Source organism: Octopus bimaculoides, chromosome 6 (assembly GCF_046866305.1).
Source record: "Octopus bimaculoides isolate indiv1 chromosome 6, ASM4686630v1, whole genome shotgun sequence".
NCBI classification, from domain to species: domain Eukaryota; kingdom Metazoa; phylum Mollusca; class Cephalopoda; order Octopoda; family Octopodidae; genus Octopus; species Octopus bimaculoides.
The window spans coordinates 66,392,387-66,413,771 of NC_142933.1; the positions used below are offsets into that span (position 1 = coordinate 66,392,387).

Below are 21,385 nucleotides of genomic sequence, written 5' to 3' on the forward strand. Positions count from 1 at the left end.
ATTTTTGATTGCAGGTCATTGAAGAATCCAGTTGACATTGCAGTACTTTGCATGGGCCTAAGGCAGTTAGGTATGAATACAACAGTCCTCTTAATTTTTCCTAATCATTGGTGTGGTTCTGTATTGCATATTTAGTTATTATTTTAGCATGTAGCCTACCACAGTATCCATAGTTTATGTTGTGAAATGACTTGGTCTTGGTTAGGGTTAGACTGGATGGTGAGTTGTAAATAACCAGGTTAGACTGCATGCTAAAGTGGCACCCATACATACATGCATATACGTGTATGTATGCAAAAACAGACAGGGAAGCCTGGTGCAGTCTTCTGCCTAGCCAGCCCCTGTCAAACTGTCCAACCCATGCCAGCATGGAAAGTGTTGCTAATGATGATTTTTTTAAATATATATATATATATATATATATATATATATATATAATAGTTGACTCCATAAGAATTTAGTAACTTAGAAAACCTAATTCTTTTTGGGAATGGTGAATCTTGAAGTAGATACATAATAGCATGTAAATATTGGGTTTAAAAACCCTTTGCAAAGTAAAAGTTGAAAACACAATTCTCACAATACAATAGGTGGGGAATAAAACATATGCACACACAAACACATATATATGACAAACTCTTACCGAATCCACACACAAGGCTTTGAAGAAGACTCTTGCCCAGAGTATAACACAATAAGACTAAACCCAAGACCAGCCACAAAGCCACACCATTTGGAATTGTTTTTTTTTTTTTTTCATGTTGCCTTGTGCAGTATATTTTAGATGGGTCTGTAATTTTTGTAGTACAACGTTTATGTTACTGATTATGGTACTGCTAAATTCAGAAAAGCCTGAGTTTGTTTCTTGGACTTTGTTCCATTAGATTTTGTTCTTGAAGCTTGAAAATGTCGGCTTTTTTTTTTCTTCATTGATGTGTGTGTATTGTAAATTGGTAGGCGGTCTGAGGGAAATTGGGGGAACAATGTGATTTCAGTTGGCTTAGCGACTTGTGTTGGGTTGGATGTTAAAGGAGTTTATCTGTGATATAGTTTTTTGTTAATATGTACTATTTGCAAACCAGGTGTCGAGTACATTGAAGAGTTCTCCCAATAACAACATTTATGATAGTGTTGCAATAGAGGTGTGTAACCTGATGTTTCTGTCACTGAGATTGGCAGTGGTATACGTGTGTTTATTATATTGTGCTTTGTGCTGCTGGTTTTTATTCTGAAAGCCTTCATTGTTTTTGTAGTCATCGTTGTTACATTAGCTTTCCATGCTGGCATAGGTTGGACATTTTAATAGGTCTGATGACCAAATTTCTGTAGTGCTTCTGTGACTACATGTTCTTCCATATACCAACCACTTTATAGAATGTACCAAGTCCTTTTATTATAGCACTAGTAAATGTCATTTCTCATTTCAGTATAAAATTTTGACTTGTTTAAACTTTGTTGTAAGTATTCTAGCTGTTGTTTAACTCCAGGTCAACCCTGATTGATTACTTGTGATCAAAAGCATTCCAGCCATCTTTTATTTTTTTGTAAAATAGATTTTGCTACTATTTCTAGTGGGTCAAGCAACCACATGGCTTTTTCTACTCTCATTTTTGATGGGTGTAGTTGAAATTTTTCCTTTTATGTATTTTTTAATTTTTTTATGTACTTTAATTTTCTGTCTGCTATATCGTTCTCATTTTATCTTTCTTCTTCTCCATTTTAGAATTCTTTTATTGCTGAATCATTTTAAGATATGGGTCGGAAGAAAGAAACACCGGTCACACAAAAGTTGAAAACTCTGAAGGGATCACCTGACATTGTTCTGGATGCAGATAGTCCCAAAACAGAAAAACCTCAAGTTGTAAAGCGCAGTAGTAGTAGGGTTCGCAAAATTCAGTCAAATTTTTCTGAGATAACTCAAAACAAAACAACCAAAGCAAGTTCTACAATGGCCATTTTAAATACAGACATGCCCAAGGAAGTTACTTCTGAATTATCCCCCAAAATGTTTTACAGTAAGAGACGGTCAAGTAGATCTGTTAAATCTGTTGGTAAGGGTGACAGCACATCTAATATTCCAAGCCGTGTAACTCAGGCTAAGAAGACAATTCCTTTGAATGAAAATGATGAAGATTTGAAGGAAACTGATGATGCTGTGGCTGGAATTTCTCCCAAGTCATTCTATAGCAGATCTAGGAAGCGCTCACAAGTACAGCCTGTGCCTAAGGATCTTAGTAAGAAACTGAAGCAAACAGAAAAACCCATTGGCTCAAGGCGTTCAAGTACCAAACAGCAATTTGGTGAACTGGTAGCAGAACAAATTCCTAATGAACTTAGCAACAATTCCAAAGATAAAAAATTGTTTCCTGTTGCTGAAGTTTTAGAATCGGTTGTGAATGATGATTGTGCTATCAGCAAAAGTGTGGCTTCAAAACAAACTAGAGTTAGCAGAATAAAGAATAACAGTTCTAAAGTCCCTGATGGCATTGCATCAACAAAAAAAGCCCCTGAAATGACTGTTAAAAAAAGGTCTCTCAGAATTTCAACAAATACTCCAATACAAACCAGCTCTAAAGCCACAGTATCGAAAAGAAAAAATTCTGGTTTAACAATTGCTGAAATTGTTGCTGAGGTGTCTACTGAAGGGGCCAGTGGATTAAAATCATCCAGTTCTAACATAAAGACTGATTCTTCTACTTCATCAGTCAAGAGCAGTGATGCTGCGGAAGAAGGGAAACCAAATCTAGGTGGTTCTCTGAACACTGCTTCTGCTGGGAACTGTACTTCAAAGAATACAAAAAGGAAAACCCCAAAGAAATCCTTGTCGAAAAAAGTAAGTATTCTATGAAGTGTACTTGATGTTGCCATGTGTCTTAGTGTGAAGGCACATAGCTCAGGGGTTAGTGTCGGGCTCACAATCATGAGGTTGTGAGTTTAATTCCCAGGCTGGGCTGTGTGTCTCACTTTGCTCCAGTTCACTCAACTGTAGAAATATGTTGCGACATTATTGGTGCTAAACTGTATCAGCCTTTACCTTTCCCTTGGATAATGTTGGTGGCGTGGAGAGAGGGGAGGCTGGTATGCATGGGTGACTGCATAAACAGCCTTACCCGGACTTGTACCTTGGTGAGGAGCAATTCCATGGTCATTCATGACCGAAAGGGGTCTTTCCCCCACTCCTTTTGTTGATGTATTAAACTATCTCTTTTGGGCATTGTCATTTGGGGATGTATGTTTTGAATATATTATTGACATTATCAAAAAGCTTATTTTAATAAGCTTTTATATATGCAATACATTAAATAGTGAACTTTGAAAATCTCCCAAATAATGTATTTAATACATTAAATAGATAATGGAATGTTTTTATAGATGCTATATTTCTTTCTACGTTTGGTTATGTGGTTAAGAAGTTCATTTCACAATCAGCTAGTTTTGAGTTCATTCTCACTGTGTGGCACCTTGGACAAGTGTCTTTTACTGCAGCCCCAGATCATAGAAGATACTTGTGAGTAAATTTGCTAGGCAGGAACTGTGGAAGTTTTTTGTGTGTGTATTATGTGTTTGTCATTCACCAATGGACAACAGGTATTAGTTGGTTTACATCCCCATAACTCAGCAGTTTGGCAAAATGAGACCAATAGGAAAAGTACTAGACTTATAAATAAATACTAGGGTAGATTTGTTTGAACTGTTCAATGCAGTGTCCCAATAAGGCCCCACTCCAGTGACTGCAACAAAGAAGACATCATCTGAATTAATAACTATATATAAGTTCATTGTATCTTGTATTTAAAATACACTTTATAGATGATGGCGAAAGTATTTTTTAATTGTAACTATAGTAGGAAGAATAGGTGCAGGCATGGCTAAGAAGCTTGCTTCCCAGCCATGAGGTTTTAGGTTCAGTCTCACTCCTCGATGTCATGGGAACGTATCTTCTATAGCCCTGTGCTGACCAAAACTTTGTGAGTGGATATGGCAAATGCAAAATGAAGGAAGCCTGTTGTGTATATGTGTGTTTGTGTATATCCTTATCTAGATGGTTATAAATGAGCATCATGATGTGAGTGAGGTTGTTCGTTTCTAGTCATCCGTGGAAAACTTCTAGTTATGGGAAAATATTACTTTGTTTGAAAATAGATGAAGGCTGGAGACAGGAAAAGTATTTGGTCATAGAAAATCTGCCTCAACAAATTCCATCTGACCCATGTAAGCATGGAAAAGTGGATGCTAAATGATGTATTAGGAAGAATGTGTATAACCTGTAAGTTGCTATGAAGTGTTGTCAACCCAAATGAAACTCATTTAAGAACTAATAGTTGTGAGCAATCTGTTTGTGGGTAATTAAGTTATAGAAGCATAAAGTAGTAGAGCCAATTCTGTTTCTTTTCATAAAGAAACAATGCAAAAGTATTTTGCTATAAAATTATTACCTCTGCCTTAGTGAAGGCGGAGGTATTGTTTTCAGTTGTGTTTGTTTGTCCTTGGACAAGATATCTCAAGAACTGCTGGATGGATTCAGATGAAACTTTTAGGATGTTTGGCCTTGTGACTGGCACAAACTGATTAGATTTTGAGATTGATCCAGACAAGGATTCTGGATTATTTGTTATATTTACTTTACATGAAGTATTACGATCTTACATTGACTTTCAAGTCTTTCTCTGATTAATCTCCCTTGAAAGCATGCTCATAGTTTCCATGTAAGTTATGGCGGCGTTAAGTTTTATTTTCGTTTCTCTATTATTAATTTTACTTGCGTCTCTTAGTAGAAACTGATGGATAAAGTAATCAAACTACAGCAAAACCGTTCAGAAATTAAATAACACTAACATATTTAGTAACAATAATAAATTTAATTTATCCTTGACAATTTTTTGTTTTACCAATTTTGAATATATCTCTCCTGTTTAAAACCTCTTACCTACTTGACAATTGCTTTTCTAGCTCTGTCTTGAAAGAAGCTTTATTTCTTGGACTCGCATTCTTTTGTGCAATAATGTTGTTAAACCTCTGTTAGCAGCACTGTGTGCAGGTCCTTTCCGTTTTCTTTACAAGCACATCTAAATTTTTTACTATAGACCTTAATGGTTGTAAAGACACTATGTCAATGGATAGACTAAAAAAGGCCTTCATAGAGAAAACTGTCCCTGTTCTCACTGCAGACGACACACACACAGCATTACAAACAGCCCGCACACCCACCTTCACATTCCATGACTACCATTGGGATCGATCAGGTACCAAACAAGGATTTTGGATTATTTTTCTGTTTTTTTTTTTTTTTTTACTTATTTTTGAGAGCAATCAGGTTCATTTTTAGTATTCTCGTTTGTGAGAGCAGTTGAGTTTATTTTAGATATTCTCATTTTAAAAGTCTTCTCCGGTTAATTGTTGAGAAGACATTGGTGGAGGTTTGTGCTCTCTGAGTCCTTTTGTTGATATTATTTTCAAATTTTGGTAGAAGGCAAGCAATTCTGGGGAGAGGGTAAGTCGATTACATTGACCCCAGTGCTCAACTGGTAGTTATTTTATTGACCCCGAAGTGGGGTGTGTCTTAGTATGCCCATGTGTCTTTTATGCCATCAAATATGTTAATATATTGCTTGATTTAACCATTCAATCCTTGGGTGCCCGAGTCAACTCTGTTGCAAGCATTTAGACCAGGCCTAAGGGTCATGGGCATTGCCTTTCCTCCGTATAAAACAATACATACACATCTGAAAGAGTTTTCCTGCAACTGAACAATATATACTTGCAGTTGCATAAGTTTCCTTAAGTGTATTGAATCTTGAAACAAAAACCCATTTTTTCTTTGATAATATCATTTCTCCATCTGCACCATATTTGTATGCGTGTGTAAAGGATTTAAGAAACTTGTAAGAATTAGATTGTATCTCAAAAACTGTCTGTCTTTTATTTTCAAGGCATCTGGTTCAGCTGAAAGTGAATGGGACAAATCTCTTCTACTTGTAACTGATGAATTGGACTCCAGTAAAAATGTGTATGACTTTGAAGAATTTCAAGTGGGATCATCCCAAGGTTCAGGTAGAAAATCTACTTCCCGACAAAATACTAACAGTGGACTCCAAAGTTCAATGGACAAAAAATTATCTGTGAAGAAAATGGCAGCAATAAAAGCTGTTTTCAATGACAAAAAGAAAAAAATTCCCACAGGCTCAAAGAAGGCAAAAGTGAATAAAACTACTAAGAAAGTACAACCAAGCAAAAATAACCTTGGTAAGCATATTGCTGTGAATAAAGCTGTTCCAGTAAATGGAAACTGGGATCAAACTGAGGAATGCAAAGTTCCTGTTGTTGATAAAATGTCTGTCACACCTGCAGACCAGTTACTTAATGGGGTTGTCAGTTTTAGGGAAATAGAGAAAGTAAAGGCAAAGAAACACATAGAAAATAAAATTGTATCAAAAATTAACCCCAGTACAAATCGGCAGGGTGCTATGACTGTTACTGCTGAATCCGGTTCTATTTGGCCTGGTTTAAATGTGGCTGTACCAACAAAGTATACGCAGTTGAAACGGTCACCAATGGAGGGACCACCTGCTCCTGACATTCGAAAGGTGCAGCAAACAGTGTTGCCAAAATGTCTACCTCCCATTTTAAAAAACACTGCTTCTGATAAGAAAATTGGTGCTAAGAAACCCCAATTCCCTGCATCAGGTTCCAGTAAAAAGCAGATTGTTGAGTGTGATAATCCTGGATTGATTTTAAACAATCCTCCACCTATTGGAGACACTAACAACCACATTGATCTTTTCACCTATCCTGTACCTATCACTAAAAAGAGAAAAGTAAAGACTGATCAAAGTGGAAAGTTAAAAGAGAACAAGGGAACTCCTTCGAAAGGTTTCATGGACTTCTTGTATGCTGGCAGTGTGAAACGTTACTTGAAACCTTTGAAGCAACCAGTTCCTGAAAAGCCGGAGACATCTCCTGCAGCGGTCATGTTGCCAAAATTTCTCACTACAGACACCTCAACACCAAATACATCTTTGGTTACTGACAATGTACCTGCTGCAAAGGATTTTGGAGCAGACACTTTTTGTATTTCACCTGTTAAAGAATTTCAGTCACCTGCATCGATGCGCACATATGCTCATGTCTCACGTCGCAGTAGTTTACAATCTCTCTTCACATCACGCATTAATGGAGATCATTGTATTGATGGTAAGGACAGTTTTTCTCTTCAGATTTGCAAATATTTCTGAAATTTTCTTGTAATATGTATACAAGTGTGTGTTACTTGTGTATATTTATATGAATGCGCATTTTAAGTAAATATTTTGGATTAAATCAAAGTTGTAGAGTGATGTTAAATGATTTACTTTTTTTTCCTTACACTACTGAGGTCATATTGTTATTGGATTTTGGATTTCATCAATATAAGTACTGTTGATATGTCAAAATTGGAACAATTAATTTCACTTAGAGTTCAACATTCCTACAAAATAAATATTTTACAGTGAATAGTAGTTACTGAATTTTTGTTGAAAATTGTCTTGTAAAACATTATCATTACCTGATGATTTTTATCTGAGGTATTTAAATATTGATGGGTGGAGAACAAGTGCAATAAAACTAGTGTTATTGAGATAGATTCAACTGAGTGTTTAATACAATAGACTTTCTCTAAGAAAATTCTTAATCTAACAAGTTTTGTTGCTTAGATTTAAGTCAACCTGCTGGTCTGTTTGATCAGAAAGAGTTCTGCTTGACATAGTTGTAAGCAAATCTTTTAAAATCCCTTAAAATTTCAAGACATTTTAATGTCTTTTATGACATTAAGACAAAAGCAAGCAGTAAAATGACCATAATCATCTTGTGCAATAGTTCTTTCAATTAGCTAGAAGGAAGATAGGTCACTCTGTAAAAAGCATGATGATCTAACACTTCTCTCCTTCATTTTATAGCTGTTAAACAAGCAAATGTAGAGACCTCTTTGTAGTTAATCAACCTGTCAATTGTAAGTCTTGAATTATACCCTACAGTTTTAACAAAAAAAGGACATACTGGACTGGATTTTTTTTTTCCCTCCTCGTGTTTACTCTGCTTATATGTAGGGTCTGCTTGTTTTGAGTGATTGAGATGTTGCTTTTATCAGGCATGGTAGGCCTATTGCTGTTAACAGGTCCCTGAAGGAGCCATTTTCTGTCAAGGATACCAGTGATAGGAGGTGGAATTTAAACTCAAACAGAAGGAACAGATACCAGAATGTATCTTGTCCGTTGCTCTCAGTCTACCACACTGGATTGGAACTTTATCAACCTGAAAGGATAAAAGCCAAATGCTTCATAAGCAGCATTTGAATTCAGAGTACAGACACCTGGAACAAAACCCCACAAAAGCACTCTATCCAATACTTCACCATTAATATGCCATCTGATATACTATGTCCTTATAGCACACACCCCCTCCGAAAAAAATCACAGCTGTAACTGCATTGTTTGATTTTCAGACCCTACCTCATATACCAATACCTTCATCATTTAACATGCAGTTTTCCATGTTTACACGAGTCATAGAACTTTTTAGAGCAAATTTATTTGTGTGTGTGTGTAAGTGCAGTACACATATTCAGGAATAAAACAACCTGAATAGGATCAGAAAGTGAACCAGTTGCAACTTCATGTTGATGCAAATGTTCCAGTGATAAGAGTAATAGTTTCTAAATATTAACCCTTTAGCTTTCACATTATTCTGTCAAGTAATTATTATTTATTCTCATTCATCATCATCATTGTTTAGAGTCTGTTTTCCATGCTGGCATGGGTTAGATAGTTTGAATGGGTCTGGTAAGCAGAGAGCTGCTCCAGTCTCTAGTTTGTTTTGGCTTGTTTTCTATGATTGGATATGCTTCCTAATGCCAACCACTCCATAGTGTATTGGGTGCCTTTTACAGGTCATTGGCATTAACCATGACTGATTTCACTTGGCCAGTGCTGGTGACCTAATAGCCACCCATGCCAGCAACATGTAAAGGATGTATTAATCATGCATTATGTTGTAGCCTTGAGATTTTAAAGAGGTAACTATTAATGTTTTAAATGATATTGTAGGGTTGGCGTGAGAGGCCAGATCTTGCCAGTTTGATCATAAAACAGATAAAATATTTTGGTTGGATATAGCTGGCTTAAATGTCAAAGAGTTAATCTTAACATGAAATTATGTTTTTAAAATTGTTTACAACTATGGTAGTGATGTATTCATTCTGTATTTATTTTCTTCACAGGGAATAGTGTATTGCAAGAAAAGAAAAATTGCAAGTCAAAAGTAAAGAATAAAGAACCTGTCCAAAAGGTATGCGTTTGTGTAGAGATTTACTGACAGTATGTTGTACGAAAAATGTGCTTTAGTTTGACATGTTAATAGGTTTGAGTTTAAGCCTGGTAGAAGAATTGTAAACTTTGTGTTGTTTCCATATCCCTGGTCAGCACTGAATAACCCATTAACATTCAAATTTCTATGTCACCTTGCTTGAATTAATCATGCATCATCTGATAGCTTCAAAATTTTGATGATGTGATTGTATATTGTTAGAATGACATTGTAGGGTGACTGTTTTAAATATAAGACAATATTTGGGCTGGATATGTTTAGTTTGAATGCTAAAGGGTTAAACTGATCTGTTACGTTCTAGAAATAAATCTAATAAGGTGTCTGTCATCAACCAGTTCAAAGAAGGCTTTTATTCAAACTTTATTCTGTTCGCTGTCTAATCCGTTAATCAAGGCTGTTCAACGATTAAGACGCGTTGTTTTATATTAGGTAAAGACAGTACCCATCAATCAACGTCATTCGACAATATGCCGCATTTTCATACTCAATACAAAATAAGATAGCTCTTATTTACTATTGTAGAAAGGAATTAATGATAGGATACTATAATTCATAACTGTCTTCCCTGCTGAGTGAAAAGTTAGTTATGATGTATTTAAAACATATACTCCTTTTAAACTTTCTGGTAGTTCTTTTACTACCTGATTCCACTCTGAGTAACTCTTGTCCTCAGTATTTTACAGCTGAAGAGGAAACTGCTGAACAAAACAACCTCCTCCATTTCAGCATTGTCAGTTTATTTAGGAAGGTCTCTGAATTTAAATGCAATAGTATCTACTTATTAGTTTCTGATCCCTTCATTCATCTTTATCCTGTAAATTGTGCTGGACTTAACCAGTTTTGTGAGTTCTCTCTCTTGTAGAAAGTGTCAGGTTGCAGATAACTTGGTGGTTTCCAGTTGATAGTTCCACTCCTCTCTTTATTTTTAGCAGTCTCTGAATCTGCAAAAGTCAAAAGCACAACCTGTTCTCCAGATAAGTAATTTAAAGACTAGAAAAAAAATTAAAGCAAAGACAGACATTGGGTCTTTAAACTAGACAAAAGTTTATCTAGGACTATAGTCAGACTTATTGTGTTATTTGAGGGAAATGTTGTTGCTGTTTTTTGAAGGACAGGCTCCTTCATTGGCACCTATGAATCAACATTTATAAACAATGTTTAAAAAAAATGAATAGCCAATATTCGTAAGGGAGGTAACTGGGGAGCAACTTTGAATTAATAGTTTTTTTCTTGAATAAAAGGAAATAATTCTAAGTAGGTAAAATATAGATATTTATAACCTTTTTTTATTTATTTATTCCAGAATGGAGAAATGGAAAAGTGGGCTGAACGCATGAGTGATGAATTTGATGAAATTGAGAACTTTGAGCTAAGTATTGAGGAATAAGCAAAGCCTTATATAGTATTGTAACTGGATTTTTAGTTTATACATATACATGCTTATACAAACGTACATTCATACATATGTATATATAAGGCAAACAGAAAATTCTGTTCCATTTCGCTGTTATGAAAGTGTTCACTAAGTTGGTTATGTATGTTTTTTTTTTTTTTAATTTATTGTTGATTTCTGAAAAAATCTTGTATAAAGTTTTGGTGGACAAAATTACAATTTTTTTTTTTCCTGTACCCTCCAAATTACTTTTCAGAACTTTCTTTTGCTTTGAATCAAAACAGCAGAAAAGTACACACACACACACACGTAATAAAAACAAGGAACTATAAAAGATAGGCAGTTAGGTGTAATAGTAACTGCGTGGTAATTAATAATTGAGCACGAAGAACATCTCATTCATACCTGAACATAAAGCATTTGTATTTTTGTGTGTATATATGTGTATATACATACATTCATACATACATAAAATATAGGTATGTGTATTTACACACACACACACACACGCATATATGTATATAATTACTGAAATATAAATATAACACACACACACATATATATATAAATATGATAGAAAATAGATTTTCTCTGAGGAAAATATTCTTTCTAAAGTGGGATGTATTTTATCATTTGTTTGATGTTTTGTTAGTCATTGTATATACCTTAACAAATATTTTCCTTGTATCTCCACCAATCATAACTCACATTTAAAGATTTTTATGTATAGATTATTTATATTCTTATTATAATCTGAAATTTATATTCTTATTATAATCTTCAATTGAATTGGTAGGGTATCAGAGAAAATGTATGGCAATATTTAGTGTATTCATTTTACATTCTGAATTTAAATCTTGCCAAGATTGACTGATGTTTCATTATATCAAAAGTTGATAGTTTTCATTCAAATAGTGTGATTAATTATATTTCACCATTATCTCCCATAAAAATACATGGCTTCATGTTTGTGCAAAAGACCTTTTCATTTCCATCAAATTCTCATAACCAAAATATTTATTAACCAGTTTGAACCATCATCATTTAATGTCTGTTGTCTTTGCTGGCATGGGTTAGACAGTTTGACCAGGGTTAGCAAGCTGGAAGGCTGTAGCAAACTGCAGTCTGATTTGGCATGGTTTCTACAGCTGGATGCCCTTCCTAACGCCAACTGATATATTACCTTATTTGGTGACAGGAAGGGCATCTGACCATAGATAATCTGCCTTAAGGAATACTGTCTGATCCATGCAGACATAGAAAAGTGGACAGTGATGGTGGTGATAATAGATAAAAATCTGTGCTCCCATAAAAAAAAAAATAACTGCATATATATTTCTTCACCTGAAATAATATTTTTATTCATTTTGTAGTCTGTTAAAGGGATTTGAGTATCTGGGTATATATATTTTTTTTATTGTGAATTCAAAACTAGTGTATAAAGATGCAAATATGCAATTACCCTATCTACTTACAGAGCTAAACAAATTACCCCCCCCCCCCAATTTATGATGTGCTTTAGATACACGTTAGCATAAATATTAAAGCTCCATATTTATGCCATGTTAAACTCCTGTATTCTTATAATGGTTGTGTGTCTTGTTGGTCAAGAACCTCATAAAACAATTGGTGACTGTGTGGCACAGGCATGGGTGTGTGAGAAGAAGCTTCCTTCCCTGCCACATGGTTTTAGATTCAGTACTACTACTAACACCTTGGGCCAATATCTTCTACTATAGTCTCGGGCTGACCAAAGCCTTGTGAGTGAATTTGGTAGATGGAAACTGAAAGAAGCTTGCCGTATACATACATAAACATGTGTGTGCCTTTGTGTTTTCCCCCAGTGACGCTTGACAACCGGTGTTGGTGTGTTTACGTCCCTGTAACATAGTGGTTCAGCAAAAGAGACTGATACAATAAAATACCAGGCTTTAAAAAAAAAGTCCTGAGTACTGGAGTCAATTCATTCGGCTAAAAATTCTTCAAGGTGGTGCCCCAGCATTGCCATAATCTAATGAGTGAAACAAAAGATAATGGGAAAAAGCAAAACTTGATATTTTGAACCTTTCGTTACGTTTGCTTATGTTCATAAAATCATCTCAGACAGAATTATCAAAATTTAATAAATAAGACTAATAAGAGCAATAATATCCAAGTTTAGGTCTAAATAAATAGGCCAGGTTGATAATGGCAAAATACATTCACTTTAGAGATATCAAATTGCAAATACAGAAAGCATGAAAGAAGTTCAAGATTATTTGAGTCGTAACTGAATTGAGGTAGTTAGACTGTAAGGCACCACCACCATGTGAGGAGTTATTTTCAAGGATGCAGTGGCCTCAAACAGACAAGTATATGATAAATTCTTACCAATGATAACATGCTTGTGCTGGTGGCACATTAAAAGCACCCAGCACACACTATAAAGTGGTTGCATTAGGAAAGGCTACCAGCCATAGAAACTAAATCAAATCAGACTGGAGCCTGATGCAGCTCTCCTGCTTACCAACTCCAGTCAAACTGTCCAATCCATGCCAGCATGGAAAATAGATGTGAAAGGATGATGATAATGATGAATAACATGCATAAAATATAAGTGTGTGTGTATGTGTATATATATATATATATATATATATATGGTTGGCGTTAGGAAGGGCATCCAGCTGTAGAAACTCTGCCAAATCAGATTGGAGCCTGGTGTCACCTCCTGGTCCACCAGTCAGTCAAATCGTCCAACCCATGCTAGCATGGAAAGCGGACGTTAAACAGCGAAGATGATGATGATATATATATATATATATATATATATATATAATAATGAAGTTATAAACGAGAACTTAAAACATGCATAGATAATTTATTTTATATTTTATAAGTAAATTACTTGTATGTCTGCATTAATATAAACAATCTTTAATACAGATTTTAAGCTAGCTCATCTGGTTAGAAGAAATCCATGTTAAACAATAATCCCTCGACATAACTTCATGAAACATTAAGGGGCTTTCCTTATGAATACTACCGGATTAATTGAATATGTTTATTGCGACTTAAGTTTATACACATACATGTTCACACTTATACACACACCATACATATAGATAAACCAGAGGATATATGTATACAAACAACTGACTACTTACAATTGTGAGTGGAAACTCACTACAGTGCAAGCAAATAGCAGGAGAAATCTTCAGAGGAAGAACCCCTGTGAAACAAATGTCTCAGCATATTAATTCTTAGCACTCTAAGGCAACCAGGCCCACCTTGGTAGTGATTCTTAGGTGTCCTCTTGCTGTTATTTAAATGCAACCTTCATTGTGAGATTGAACTCAACCTTTGCATGAGCTTACTGCTTGGCCACACAGACTATTGCTTGAACATGGACCGTTTCAGACTGCGTTTCCTTCTTCCTATGTTTAGTGGCTGGATTTTTTCTAATTCCATCTGCCATTACTTTTTGCCCCAAACCACATTGAGCTCTTCTCAGCTATCTGTGATAGGCATTTCCATGTCCCTATTCTTTTGCAACCTTTGGTTCTGAGCTAACCTAATTATTAGCACATGAATGCTACAACAAACACCTGTGCACCAACTCCCACTGCCTTTACTGTGCAGCAGTACTCCTCTTTTGTTAGTTCTTTCCTCAGGTCATTTGTACTTTCTCATCTTGAATTAGTGTTGTTCCTCTAGTCAACTTTCATAAAGGACTGTTAACTCAAACAAGATGATTCAGGCATCTGATTTCCAACACAGGTCGATATCTGGTCTTCGTCCTTTCAGATTTTTCTTTTACCTGAATTACCTAGTTCCTTAAGGCTGGTATTAAAAACAGCCTTGCTGAAATTCAAAGCATCAGGGCTGTTTAACTATATATCCACAAATGTTGATGTTTATCGACTAGAGTAGGTAAAATCTGTTAGATGTTTTGGTTGTGTACAAATCCTTTGTTATTGCTGTATTATTTGTTTTGCTAATTCCTAATTTAATGCTAGATTGTATGCCATTACTTTCTCTATTTGAAGCTGCTAGACTGGTGATTGAGCATGATAGTTTTACCATGTACTTGTTAAATATCTGATGCTATGTACATTGTAGAAGAAAATTCCATTCAAGTATCTCTAAGAAAATATTTGGTATTTAGTGTTTTCATTTCATATATAAAAGTGGATTATACTAAGTAATATTTCTCTTTCTGTTATATCTTTTTGTACAGTGTCAAAACAGATTAGAGCCATTTGTATTTTCAAGGTTACAATGTCTTACAAGAGTCCACATCAACATGTTTTCATTAAGCATGTGTTTATTCAGCATTATCTTACTTGTAGCCCTTGTGTTAATTTTACTATTTTTAACACGTCTACCTGTATGTATACTATCAGTTTATATTTATTCCTTTTGGCTTCAGGTACATCACATGTTTTACCATTATGTGACAGATTACCTCCAGAGTTATTTGGTTAATGCTATTCTGTTTTGTTAGCTTTCCACTCAATGAGTAATTATCCTCTATACCAGCAGGTTGCTATTCCTTATAAGTGAGTAATTAATAATATCTCAATCAGGAACATGCCCTCTTGAAGATAGAATCTGTGAGTTATTTGCTATACAACTATTATTATAGGAACCATTACTTGCATTTCCTGTTATATTTAACTCATTATAAAGATCCAAACCCCAACTGCAAGCTACTGCAGTTCCATGTGATTGGTCTATAAATTGACCAATCAGTGTGAAGCTGTTGCATGATATGACTTCTCAGATGTTATAAAATTTTACTCCCTTTGCACCCTATAAAAGCTGTTTGATGCCTAACTTACCAAATGGCCTTGGACATTTGCACAGACAACTTTGGGAAGTCGGATCAGTTTTGACCACTCATACATGATGTCTCATAGGTAGCTTTCTCTGGACACAATATGGCTTTCTCTCCTCCCAGTCAGCAAATATATTATCATCATTTGTTGTAATTGGCCAACGCAATCATGTCTGGCAATAAAAATTAAAGGTAAAAGTTCTTTGATTCTTGCATCCTTCTTTGTTGATTGTAGTACTGCTTTCCATATTTTATTTACTTTGAATTCAAGAACATCATGCTGTCAATGTCTGCATTTATTAAATTTGGGTCTTCGCAATGTATCAAAAGACTGCCCAGAGATGTAGTCGCACTTAATCCCTGGCAACACTATTTTCCTGTGATTGAGTAGACGACTTAAAACAACACAATTGAGTACACTTGTGTATATTTATACCAAAATGATTATAATACTAACAAGACAGTGTAGGCCTTATATGAGGGCTGAAAGAATGCTTTCTAGGAATGCTTTGGTCATGAGAATTCAAGCGTGTAGAATATCTGGAGAATTGCATCTGTTTGAGCTTATCTGTTAAAGCCTGAATTGTATCTTCAGTTGTTTCATGAAATAATGCCAACTCAGAGGAAAAAGAAGAAATGACAATGGGAGAATAAAGTTCTGGAGAGGAAATATGCATAATATTATCTGCCAAGTTGACCAATTGGGTAGTTGAACAATGTTCTCTTATAGGCATTAAAATGGCTTGCACATTTGAAGGGAGGTGTGAGAAAGAGTTGTCATGACATTCTCTTCAACTGAGTTTTCCTCCATTAATTCTCTCCTAAACAGTTGGGAAGGAGTTGGTGAAACTGCTTCTGTGCTTCTGTTTGGATGTAAGTTTGTCACGAAATTTCTGCTTTCATACTTTGATAAGATGTGAATTTGAAATGGCTAGTAATCAAATCTTTGACTTCATACTGACTTAAAGGTGAAATTAGCATTATCTGAAAAAGTTTTATATCCTATGAAATTTGCTTTGAGCTGAGAAAACTAAATTGAAGTATCTCGAATATATGAAGGTGAAATGACAGACAAGGCAGCTTGAATGGTTAAACTATTGGTATTTTCAGAAGAGACAAATGGGACAGATGAAGTTGCCAATGAAACAGAAATTAGTTGAAATCATGAAAATGAAAAGATACAATACTGGCTGTTATAGCGAGCTTGGAGTTCAGGATCAACTTCACTCTGAGATAGGCTGCCAACTGGGTGAACCACACCAATGCATCTCTGGTCCAGAAAGGTATGGAATAGGACAATGCAGCCTGCCATATATGGGCTTCCATTATCCCTTGTGGACAGAGCTAAAGCAGGTGGTGTCAGCATCTTGTAGCAAAAATAATTTTTACTTCCACACACAAAAGTTAAATACCAATTGTTACTGCAACCATGCCCAGAAAGCGCTGAAAAAAATTTGTTTTGATAGTGTGAATTTGGAAAATAAACAGCCTTTATGCATTACTGATGTTGACCAGGCTGAATTTAAGCAAAAGAAAGTTTGACATTGTAAAGGTTAGATGCTTTTGCTTTGAAGGGCTGCTTTCCAATTGATCCTGGTGGGTTGTTGCTTTTATAACTACAAAAGCACAGGAACGTTTAAAACCTTGTAGAATGTCCTACTATATGGCATGATATTTCTGCTGGCCATTTGGTTAATGACCAGGACACATCACCTGACCTGAGTGTGGTCTTATACTAGTAACTGAAACTAAAGTTTTGATTCTAGGTCTTGCTACACTTTCAAGGTCTTAATCTACACTACAACAGTACTGTTTACTTTGGTAGTGTATGGTACCCTAAAAAAACCCCAAAAGACAATTAAGATTCCCAAGAAGTTTTTAGATTGTTTTGATAGACTAAAACTATGTAACATTTTTTTTGTATAGAATAAGTAACAAATATTCTGTTAATTTCATTTATATCATTAAAGAAAAGTGCTTTTATTAAACAATTCAAATTTTAGTGATTTCATTCATCTTCCACGTTGCTAATTTTGAGAAATTACCAAGACAAATTGGAGGAAAGCTTTTTGCTTGACTTAGTTCTTCATTGTTATACTGATGTTCAACAGTTCATGATACAACATGATGTTCAGACCTCTATTCTCATCATCTAAAGTTCACATATTGGTGGAGGGATTTCAACCATATCAATGTAATTTTCATTGTTAGGTGAGTAACTTTCTTCTGCATAATTTACTGCATCGTGGATTAAATAAAATGATTTGATGACATCCTGGAAGAGCATCTGCTAAAAATAAAATAATTTATGCTATTAAATAGCTGTCTATATTGCATCAGTGTATCATTTACATTAAAAAAAAAAAAAATTTTTCCAGAACAAAAACGTCTGCCTATGTAATTCATATTGTTATGCACTGCATCCATAGAAAATAGGAGAAATGGAATCATAGTGTCCATGATCTTTATTTTGGTACCAAACTTTCAGAAGCATGCTCTGAAAGTTTAATCACCTTAGAAGATACAGTAAAAATTTAGTTATCCAAACCAGACAAGCAAGGAATATTTTGTTCAGATAATTGATCTGAAAATAAATCAATTACTGACAGGAAACATGTTTATGTGTATTAATTTTTTTTTTTTATTTCATTCAATCAACATTAAATATATACAAACACTGGATATTGTTAGAAATTTCATATGATACTAATTAAGTCAGGAGTTCTTTAAATAAAGATATGGAGCTGAAAATTCAAGGAAGCATTGTGTAATTTCAGAAAAAATAATTTAAGTAGGTGCACTAGGAGTTTGTAGGAATATGCTGAGTATATTTAAATAAGGTCCATTGGGTCGGTGCATAATCATTATTTTGTGAAAAGCATATCCAGACGCTATTGCTTGAGGTGCTTGTGTTGGTTCATTTATGTCAGCAATAACATGTGATGAAGCTTCTTCAACTTAACAGCATTGACTTTGTGTTTCATACCACGTCATGAAAAGTCACAAGCCATATTGATAGCTTTGTTAAACGGGACGACAGGTGGTGTTGGAATCTGATTTTCTTTATCATTCATAAGGTCAGTAGTTTCTTGTTGCTTTACTATAACTATTCGCATCCGTACAGCAGAGTTGATACGACAACAGCCCGATAGATCATGAGCTTCGTTTTGAATGTCAGATCCTTGTTGCAAAAGACCCTGGCTTTGAGACGACCAAAAGAGTCATGACCTGATTGGATGCGATGTTCGATATCCTTACCACATCCTGCAGTGGATGACAGAAAACTTCCAAGATAGCAGAAATCCCCAACGACCTCAATTGATTGGTTGTTGATGGTGATGTTGGGGCTGTCAAGGTTGGTACGAGGAGCTGGTTGAGCGAGCACTTTGGTTTTGGCAATGTTCACTTTCAGGCCGAAGGTTTGATAAGCTCTGCTGAAGTTGTTTGTTGAGGTTTGGAGGTCCTCTGCAGTTGAAGCTGGGGCTGTGTTATCGGTGTATTGAAGCTCAGTGATCTGACCATAAGGACATGAAAAAACTAGAGCGCTTCCATCAATCCAAACTTCGTTCTATCCTGAACATCAACTGGAAAGATCACATCACCAATAACTCTGTGCTTGAAAGATCAGGTCTCCTGAGCATTGAAGCCTTGATCATTGAATATCGTCTCCGATGGTCAGGTCACGTCCGTCGGATGAATGAACACCGCCTTCCCAAGTTCTGTCTCTACGGTGAACTGTCTGAAGGAAAATGTCCTCGTGGAGCCCCCTTGAGGCGCTACAAGGACCAACTCAAATCAACCTTGAAAAGCACCAACATCAACCCTGCACACTGGGAGGATATCTCGGCAAACAGACCCCTCTGGAGACACACCATCAAAACGGGTTCAGCGGACTTCAAGAAAGCCTGAGTTGCAAGAGCTGAACTCAAGAGACAGGAGAGAGAGAGCAGCGTCTTCTCCTTCCCAAACCAACCCCTTCTATCCCTTGTCCACAATGTCCCCATATGTTTCGTGCAACCCTTGGATTGCGGAGCCATCTACGGTTCAAAAACCCAGGAAAATGAACTGGATTGCGAGCTTGTTGGTTCGTCAAAGATCGAATTGTAGCATCATTACCACGTTGGGCTTCCACCACTCGGGGCCCATCCTGCGGCCTTGATTCCCTCACAACCCATAGCACGAAGTCTAGCCCTGACAATGCAACACATGTGTTTGGCTTCGAGGTGCTGGTTTAATGCCAGTCTCTTGGCCGTCACCTGAGTCGCAGAGCCAGTTCTCATTGCTTCCTCTAATTCCTTAACTAAAACTGATTCCCTCCTACGCTCTCTAGCCTCTAGACTTATGCTATATCTAACAGACTCAAATTTAATGGCTCGTTTGAGAGCATACCACCATTTATTATTAATAATGGCGCCGGTTAATGCCCTCTGAATCAACAAACTAATCCGATCTCTGTACTCCTCAATTGCCGGAGCCTCTAGTATATCGCTTATCTATGTCGAGCCTACAAGTGATCATTTTATGATCACTGTAGCTGACTGGGTAAAACTGTAGACACTTAGCTATATTTCTATTTACTTTTCTAATTAACACTCTATCGATGTATGACCTGGAAGATCCGTCGCTATTTGACCAAGTCCACATTGGAGTGTTTGGAAATTCCAACCTATAAAGGTCTGCCAGCTCAAACCGGCTTAGCAAATCCAGGAAGCAAGAATTACCTTTTCTAGTAGTATTTGAGCCAACATAATCTACGCGTGCCTCACAAATTGTGTTGAAGTCTCCTAGCACAACTAAAGAATGTGATGTACTGAGAAACTTCTCTAGATCCCGAAAAAAATTCACTTTGCCCTGATGGGTGGGGTGTATAAATTGCAACCAGTCTGAAAACTTTACCATGGCTGAGCGTCAAGTCCATGACGACCAGCCTACCTTCTGGATCTGAAAAAATTAACTTTTTCTCAGAAACCTGGTTTCTTTTTAATAGGACCAACACCCCACTCCCCCTAGAAGGACAGCCTGGAGAGAAAAAAACTCTCGTAGCCATTCAACAGGGGGAGCAGAACTCTTGGCCCTCTCAACCGGGTCTCTAGCAACAACAACATCCAAATCACGCAACCTGATGTCATTAAGGAAGCGACCTTGCTTCCAGCCTGTCACCAGGCTACGCACAATTAAACAACCTACATGAACTGACTCCATCACTTACCTCGCATCACTGGTTCGGCGATTCTTCTTCTTTTTCCTTCTCCTTTCCTCGGGGTCTTCCCATATTTGGACGTAGGACCTCGTAAATGTATGGAGAAAAATCCATGAAAGAATTCGGACTTAATCTGTCCGTAATCCTTCCGGCCTATCTTATAAATGAAAAAGTCTTTTGAAGTTGTTTTTTCTACTCGTTTGGCAGACGCAATAGCTGCCAAACAGTTCAAAAGTCTATTATTAGAGGCCTTGATAGCCATATATGTAATTTCATTTTCTTTTTCATTCTTCTTTTTTAGATTTAGTTTGGTGGGGGCGGGCTGTGTTTTTTCCTTTTTTTTTTAGTACAGACGACCACCCCTCCTCTCCATCTTTCTCTTCACTCTCTTCTGTTGACCTTAGTGTTGTCTCTGGTTCTTGTGTTGTTACAGTTGCCTCTTCATTTGATTCAGCCACCGCTTCTTCTTGCTCTTTGGTCTTACATTCCGACCTGATATGGCCTTTTAGACCGCAGTTGAAGCACCTAGGCTTCCTTCCTTCGACAAAAACTATTAATTTCTCTATTCCACCTAAATTAATAGTTTCTCCGATCTCTTCTCACATAGCTGCTTCTG

General features: G+C 36.1%; 1 protein-coding gene across 2 annotated transcripts in view; it reads left to right on the top strand.

Moving 5' to 3' along the window:
* Nucleotides 1–10,966, top strand: part of LOC106873754 (uncharacterized) — an 18,715-nt gene extending 7,749 nt beyond the window's left edge. Inside the window, exons 2-6 of one of the 2 annotated variants that reach the window (XM_014921252.3) lie at nt 15–70; nt 1,724–2,833; nt 5,931–7,191; nt 9,254–9,321; nt 10,664–10,966. In XM_014921252.3, the coding sequence (XP_014776738.1) occupies nt 1,754–2,833; nt 5,931–7,191; nt 9,254–9,321; nt 10,664–10,747 (2,493 nt within the window). In that variant the 5' untranslated portion in view covers nt 15–70; nt 1,724–1,753 and the 3' untranslated portion in view covers nt 10,748–10,966. The remainder of the gene's footprint in view (nt 1–14; nt 71–1,723; nt 2,834–5,930; nt 7,192–9,253; nt 9,322–10,663) is intronic. The other variant, XM_014921254.3, reaches the window with a different exon arrangement.
* The last annotated feature ends 10,419 nt before the right edge of the window (nt 10,967–21,385 follow it).